Source organism: Salminus brasiliensis, chromosome 18, assembly GCF_030463535.1.
Source record: "Salminus brasiliensis chromosome 18, fSalBra1.hap2, whole genome shotgun sequence".
Lineage (NCBI taxonomy): Eukaryota > Metazoa > Chordata > Actinopteri > Characiformes > Bryconidae > Salminus > Salminus brasiliensis.
Window position 1 is genome coordinate 32,305,158 of NC_132895.1, and position 8,600 is coordinate 32,313,757.

An 8,600-nucleotide genomic window follows, 5' to 3' on the forward strand; every position below is an offset into this window, starting at 1 on the left:
AAACAATCCGCGCCTTCATCCCACGTGACCTAGCTGTCAAATATGGCCGCCCCCCCACCCGTGTGTGGATCTCGCCAGCGATCAGATATCACAAAAGATCACGATCGCGGGGAAACGGGAGCAGATCTTCTCGCTTCGAGCCGCCGGTAAGGCTGATGGTGTCGGACTGCATGTCGGGGGGATCTGCGTGCGCAGGGCTCCGCGTGCTGTATTGAGGTCCCGCTAGAAGGGGCAGCTCATATTGGCTTCAACAAAGGCTGATCATCCCGTCGGCCACTGATCAGATGGATCGATTAGGCCGGTACATCCCAAAATATGCATGTCTAACATCAACGCGGGTTGATGTCCCGTAGCTGCAGCCGTAGGACCTCCGTGGGCATGAACGAGGGCCAGCCTGCATTTGCATTAGAGGCTGTATTCATTCTCTAATCATCTTAAAGGGGAAGTCCAACTGTTAATCAAAACGTGTGCTTAGTTTAGCCTTTAGGATGTGAACTAAGACTTCCAGAGCGTTTTAATGTGAAGTGGTTCGTTACGCTAAAATAGTCCATAGCAAATTTCTTCCCAATGGTGATGAAGGGAACCAGAGGTCGGAATGTTTACAACTGAGGTACAGCCAGGTTATCTGCGTGTCTTCTGGGTTTTCATTTGTAATCTAGAGGGTTATAAAGGCTGTAGGCCAAAACCACCTCTATAGACTATTGTAAACCGTTGTCTGAGGCATCAAACGCTTCAGACGTCTGGTTACCTACGCCTTTTGTAGGTACGTTCCACAGTTTCTCGGTGGAACATCTCTTCTCAGAATATCTCAAGACCTTTGTAGACTCCAGACTAATGTATTATGAATTACAGTGTAACGCTATAGCACCGCGATCTTCAGGCCTAGTCCTGCGTGGACTGGACTGGACTGGACTGGACTGTACTGTGCAGGCTGGCGTCTTCCAAACCCTCAGCCTTTCAACACTGAGGCGTTCATGGATCAAATATTACAATCGCAAAACTGACCATCGCATCATAATATAATTGAGGCAGCACATGGAAAAGCACGACTACACAGTGCCGTGGTCTCCAAAGCCCTGACTCTTTACTCTTTACATATTTGCGCCTCAATCTGATCTTGCCTCAGCGAACCGGGCCGAAGTTCAGGGTGCTACAGTTCAGAGTTGACTCAGTTCAGAGTTGACTCAGTTCAGAGTTGAGTCAGTTCAGAGTTGACTCAGTTCAGAGTTGACTCAGTTCAGAGTTGACTCAGTTCAGAGTTGAGATCATTACCACACCTTCCCGTTGACTGTTTCCCCCTCTGCATGTTTGTCTGACGACGTCAGGCCTCTCCGAGGCCCATGTGTTGGGACGTAGACTAGTCCTCATCTGTTAAATCCGTTAGCAAGGCGCTAACAACGTGGTATAACACAGGAAGGCAAAGGCAATGTTTACGCACTTTACTTTACACGTTACACAATTCTAACATTATGCAAATGGGACAAATGTATAAATAAATAATAAGTAATAACCACTTTATAACCTCTTTATAACCTGTTTAAGTAAATAACTAGCACTTATTGTAATAATAGGTGCTAGTAACGATCATGAAATCACTCAACTCAACTCAACTGGTTTAATGATCCTTTACTGGTGTTTTTGTGCTGAATTGAACCAAAATATGACCCAATCTGTACATCCCAGGTTAGCATTGTTAGCATTCTCCCCAGTTAGCAATGTTAGCGATACCAGTTGATGATAAACAGCGCATTATACAATATTTTGCACGTCCAAACACCATGGAAACACGTCCACAGACGGACGTTGGACAGTACTGTGTGCGTAGCGGCCATCTTGGATTTTTAACTCTGGGGTCGGTGAAGCTCTGCCGACTTTCCGAGTAGGACATTCGATTTGCGGGGCGCTCCAGTTAGTCATCCCGGGTCATCCATTTGATCATAAATCTTTACTGTGATGTTAAATGCTTTGTTATAGCTAGCTGCTAATGCTATGGATGCTAAAGCTAGCTGATAATCTGTTATGATGTGTCTCTTTCAGGTCCTGGATGCTGGTGGAATGATGATGACGATGATGATGATGATGATGCTGAGCTTTAAAGGAGCGAGACTTTGACAGATCTAAAAGTCTTCAAGAAAGTCCTACACCTAGGAAACCCCTCTTCTCCAACTTCCCCTCACACACACACACACACACACACACTCTCCCATTCCGCAGACATGCAGACGGACCCGGTGCTGGTGGAGTCCCTGGTGGTCTTCTCCATCGTGCTGTGCGTGCACATGGCCGTGTGGAACCAGCTGTCCTGGTGCTGCATCGCCCTGGCCGTCCAGGCCTTCTATGTCCAGCTCAAGTGGGACCGCCTCCTGCGGACCGGTGCTGCAGTGTTCCAGTTCCGTCCCTCGGCCAACAGCGGCGTCCTGTCGGCCAGCATGGTCCTCCCCCTGCTGGGGCTGGCCCTGAGGGGCCGCTGTGTCGCTGTCGGCAACGTCTACTTTGAGCGCTTCGCCATGGTGATCACGGTAACTGGGATGATGCTGGCGCTGTTCCTGTCGCTCATTGCCTTGGGCATCACCCGGCCGGTGCCTACCAACACTTGCGTGATCGCCGGCATCGCTGGGAGCGCCATCCTCTACACAGTGAAGCAGACGCTGACCGTGTCGGAGGTGATCGAGGTGCTGGAGGTGCTGCTGATCTTCGTCTACCTCAGCCTCATCCTCCTCTACCTCCTGCCGCGGTGTTTCACGCCCGGAGAGGCCCTCCTGGTCCTGGGTGGAATCAGCTTCATCATCAACCAGCTCATCAAGCGCTCGCTGGCAGGCGTGGCCAACGCCAACGCAGACCCCCTGCACTTCTTCCTCCCTGTGGCTGTGGTGGGCTGCGTGCTGCTGGGCGTCTTCTTCGCCGTCCTCTTCCTCTTCATGGAGTCCGAGACCTGGTCGGCGTCCGTCTTTTTCCACCTGATGACGGCGGTGCTCGGCCTGGGTCTGCTGGTGCCGTGGCTGTCCCTGCTCACCCAGCACCATCCGGTTGCCTGGATATTCCACTTCATCACCCTTAGCAACACCCGCCTCTGGTTGCTCGCGTATTGGAGCGTCCTGGCGATGGTGGCCGTCGGCGTGGTGCTGCGACAGAACGGCCGGCGCACGGGGAGCAGCAAGAAACTGCAGGCGTCCACGACCGTGAGGAAGTACTTCCACCTGCTGGTGGTGCTGGTCTTTGCGCCCGGCTTGGCTTTGGACCGGGCCCTGCTGCACCTGGCCGCTGTGGTCTGCCTCGCCGCCTTCCTCTTCCTGGAGCTGGTGCGCTTCTTCCGTATCCGGCCGCTAGGTGCACCCCTGCGCCGGATGCTCACGCTTTTCCTGGACGAGAGGGACTCCGGGCCCCTGATCCTCACGCATATCTACCTGCTGCTGGGCGTCTCCCTGCCCGTGTGGCTCACTCCTGGACCCTGCACCCCCAAAGGTGGCCTGGGAGGAGCGGGAGGACTGGTGCCCTATGCCGGCGTGCTGGCCGTGGGCATCGGGGACACCGTGGCGTCTGTTTTCGGAAGTACCGTGGGCGAGATCCGCTGGCCGGGCACCAAGAAAACCTTTGAAGGTACAGCGACGTCAGTGTTCGCGCAGGTCATCGCAGTAGCCATTTTCCTAATCGCTGATGGCAGCATCAACCTGAATGCCAGTTACTCCTGGGTGGTGGGGTCCATCGCCATGGTGGCGATGCTGGAGGCGTACACGTTGCAGATTGACAACCTGCTGCTGCCGATGTACCTATATGTACTGTTGCTGTTATGAGCATGCACGCACACACAACACTATACGAATGCAGTACGTGCACTACATAACCTTAACGGCTAGAACGCACCCACAGCTTTGTATGTGAAATATTCCTGGAAATCTTGACCAGCTGTAGATGACGGAGATGTTTGTTTTATTTATGATGATGGTGAACGTCGTACCTCCCCTTAGTTTAGTCCACTCCAATATAACTGTAGTAGATTGGCCTATACCTCCAGTACGTACTTCGGAACCGTGAGCAACCTGGGCACCTCAGTAGCAGGTACAGTTTCAAGCATGCAATAAATATCAAAATGTCATTCTTTAAAGAAACTGGACGTAAATCCGTGTTGCCGTGTTCAGGAGTGTGCTTGTGCTTGTGTTGGCTCTCATCTTTGGATCATTCATAGACTTCACTGACTTCAGTTATATATATGGACAGGGGAAGGGTCACCAGTTATAATGCAGTAATGTACAGTAAGACACCTAGCACATCACCCTTAGGACCAGAGATCCCAACAAAACCACAGCATTCACCTCCAATACTGCAGCAACCACATAGCAACACACAAGAGATACCATAGAAACCACTGACCAACACCACGGCATTCACCTCATTTCCCTCCAATACCGCAACAGCCACATGGCAACCCACAAGAACTACTTATAAACTATAGAAACCACAGAGACCAGCAGGGGCAGCCGTTCCCTCAAGCGCGGCTCGAGCTTCAGCTTTAGCGCTCCAGGGCTGCTCAGACCTGCCTTGTGATTGGCCGGGGGTACACCGACGTAAACATGACCACTTGTAGGACCGTCCATTTCACAAATTTCGTTTTTTTAAGAGTCACATAAACACACACACACACACATATATAAACACATATAAACATCTTCTCAAGCATGCAAGAAAAAAAAGCGAGGGTACAGAGACGCTCACGATACACTTCTTCTCCCATAATCCGGCACAGCTGGAACATCTGGGTCGGAGTGCTGGAAGCGGAGGGACGCCTATGAAGAACATGAGTGTTTTTGTATTTGAATGCTGGACGTTGTATTCTGGTTATTCCCATGTAACACATGTCCATAAGGAAAGACAGACAGAGACCGACGGGACGTGGGACGGGATCTTCTTTTTTGCCTTGTATTTTGTATCTGCAATTGTACCGAACGCCGCGAGTAGACGTGCTCTTTCGTTCCACAGATCTGAGACCAGCCTTGATGTACAGGTGCCCTGAGGAACGTCCAGGGTGTGTTTTCTTTTGTCTAAGGACAGTAATAATCTCACATTTCTCAAAAGTTTCTTTTAAACGATGCTGTTTATTGTATTTTTTTTTTTTTTTATGCATTTCGGTTCTGCAGGCCGAGCAGCTTGTCCAGAAGGTCTAGTGGTGTCCTCAGTTGTTTTTCATTGAATGATCTCCAATAAACAGTTGTTTTGTTCCAGTATATGGTCAGAATATATATCTATATCTATTTTTATATATATATATATATTTATATATAAATACACTCTGCTGTATAAACGCTGCTCCTGTTAAAATAAGCCCCGCCCACCTCCCCCCGTCCCCGCCCCCCCCCCCCCCCCCCCCTCTTCTCCTCGCGCTCTTCAGGCCTGGGCGCGTCGTGTCCGGAGCTGAGGCGGAGCCGCCGGTTTCCTCAGCAGTTACTGAAGTAAAAATCGCTGCTAAATTATTAATAAACTCCCCCAAATTAGTCTAAAACACCCCCTTTCCTCAGCTTTCAGTGATATTTCGCCCTGAGTCGGATAAACTCATAAATTCGCTGTTCAGTTGTGAGGAGAAACTCCGGTGAGTTCTGACGTAGAAATGACCAGTAAATTAGTCAATTCGTGCAAATGTCCAACTTATAAGAGGTTTAAAGTGTGAAAAATGAAGTTTAAAGGTTATTAAAACAGCCGGAGTATGAAGGTGTGAGACGTAGCTAGCTAGCTATGCTAGCAACCTCGGCTAGCCAGTTTCCCCTCAGCCGTTAAGCTGGAGCTAGGCTAAGCGGGGTTAGCTATAGCTAGCTAGCGTCGTGCTTGAGTGTGGCTAAATATAGCTCGCTAGCTACTATATAAGTGCAGTTTACTGCCTCAGACACATGTTGGGGTGGATATGCTTGCTATACAGCCTGGCTGAACTCGGTGCTGTGTCGTACAGGTTGTTTTTTGGGGTTTTTTTGGCGAATTTTCCTGTATCCAAGATGGCGAACCGGCCCGGGACTACACTTCCCAGAGTACTGTGCGAGGGACGTCAGGAGCGCGAGCGCCCCAAGCGGAGCCGCAGGGAAAGATACAGACGCAGATAAGAGGAGCAGACACACACACACACACATACATACACACACACATACATACACACACACACACACATACACACACCTACATACACACACACATACACACACCTACATACACACACCTACATACACACACACATACACACACACACACACATACATACATACACACACACACATACACACACACACACATACATACATACACACACACACATACACACACATACATACACACACACATATACACACACATACACACACACACATACATACACACATACATACACACACATACATACATATACACACACACATACACACACACACACATACACACACATACACATACACACACCTACATACACACACCTACATACACACACACATACACACACACACACACACATACATACATACACACACACACATACACACACATACATACACACACACATACACACACACACACACATACACACACACACACACATACATACATACATACACACACATACATACACACACACATACATACATACACACACACACACACACACACACACACACACACACACACAGGCCCATAAAACCTCAGTCCACCCGGGTAGTGGAGGTTTACCACACTTTTCTGAAGGAGTAGGGATTCACCCATCTGGCTTTTCTGGGTCCGATACCGATACGTAAACTTATCGTATCGGTCGATACCGATCTGATACCATTGCTGAATTAATAAACCATACTCCTCACCATGTGGGAGAGACGTAAGGCATCTGGATTGCATTACTTTATATAATATAACAAATGAACACAGATATAAAATATTTGGTGTCTCCATTTGGCAGGTTGGTGGATGGTGTGGCGCAACAGATAAAACCACTACCTGCCAGTGAGCTACCACACCGCATGGGAGACTGGGGTTCGATTCCTGGTCTGAGTGACTGTGGGTGCTGCGCTACACCAATAAGGGTCCTTGGGCAGGACTCCTAACACTAGGTTGGCCCTCCTCTGTAATACGAGTAACCTTGTAAGTTGCTCTGGATGAGAGCGTCAGCTAAATGCCGTAACTGTAAATGTCCTAAATCGCCATTTGTCGTTTATTTATTTGCCCATTTAGTGCAGTCCCAAGTAAAAGGATCGGTTCCATAGATCGGCCTAATTATCCAAAACCTGATCCAGCTAATTTTGTTGAACTCTCCGCTGACACTCCAGCCCTTTTTCCATTTTCCGCGTGAAATTACACACGCGAATCTTGAGACTTTCTACCCAAGCCTTATATAAACTCGAGGCAATTTCATGAGGTAATGTTACTGAAACATCTTGAAATTTGTTATAGAAAACATTTACAGATATTGAAATTAATCTGCAGTGGTCAAAAAATGATAAAAAGCACAAAAGTAATTACTCATTTTTCTGAATTTTATTTTGAAGCCTAGATTTGAGAGACTATAAACTGAAGCCTTCATGTCCTCCAAGACTTTGCTTTTGAATCTCGTGTCACCGTGGGTCTGCTTTTACCAGGTTAAATGTGGAGTTGATTCCTCCTACTGCTTTGACGTTTTTCTAGCTGGAATAGACGGTGAACAGGCAGCTTATCCGAGTGTCCCTTTGGAGTCTCCAAAGTCCCCCAACCTCTCCAACATGAAAATAGCTCATTTTACTGCAGACAAGTGATTGTGTATTATCTGCACTTGATGGCAACATGTTATTCTGCATGTCTTTACCTTCTTTGGCAAACTTATGTCATCCACCAGTTTTATTTTGGTAATTTTTTAAATGTTATTTATTATTTAGTCAGTTTTGTTATTCTAGCTTTCACAGCCTCCAGTTTCACTTTCCAGTTCTAACTCTGCCAAAACCTCTTCAACCCCATACTTTCCTATTTGATTTGATTTGATCTGACTTTATTTTGAAGCCATTTTTATTGATTACTTTTGCCAAATCAATCAGTGGCATTTCTTTTTCACGGTGAGAGTCTGTTAATCTGTTGTATTTTATTTTAAACAGTTTTTTTTAAACAGTTCTAACGAAAGTATTGAAGGAAACATACAAATTTGGTGTCATTTTGAGTGACTGATTTTGTGAGGTAAATATCTTGTTTGGAAAACCTTTTTCTTTTGATTGTAATTCAGTAGCTGTACATGTCAGAGCATGAAGGCTTACATGATCGTAATCCTGAGAGCCTGCCCATATGATCACTATATCATTATGTCCACAGTGGCTGAAAAAGGCCTTATGATAAATATGAAGATGGAAACTGTACCTAACATTTTTTATAAAAGTATTCCGCAAGGTATTTTGCAACCATAATATATATTTTCTGAAATAAACTAAAGATAAAAGGGCAAAATCAATAAAAAATTTTCAATAAAAAAAAAAAAGAGATTCTAAGCTTTAAAATGGTATCTTGGGTGCTTATATTGGGTCTAAAACGATTCAGATATACTGCTAGAAATTCACAGTGATGGATTTGTAGCCCGTATTTGGGCTACACCGTTTGAAGAGGTTAATATCAGGACAGATACC

The 8,600-nt window shown here is 47.0% G+C and overlaps 1 protein-coding gene across 1 annotated transcript; it reads left to right on the top strand.

Moving 5' to 3' along the window:
• Positions 1-34: 34 nt before the first annotated feature.
• dolk (dolichol kinase) lies at positions 35-5,219 on the top strand. Its single transcript, XM_072661929.1, has 2 exons — positions 35-146; positions 2,038-5,219. Exon 2 carries the CDS (start codon positions 2,217-2,219, stop codon positions 3,789-3,791), a length of 1,575 nt encoding a protein of 524 aa, XP_072518030.1. The 5' UTR covers positions 35-146; positions 2,038-2,216; the 3' UTR covers positions 3,792-5,219.
• Positions 5,220-8,600: the final 3,381 nt, after the last annotated feature.

Excerpts from the sequence above, each read along its gene's own strand:
- dolk (XM_072661929.1), top strand. The coding sequence starts at position 2,217 with ATGCAGACGGACCCGGTGCTGGTGGAGTCCCTGGTGGTCTTCTCCATC.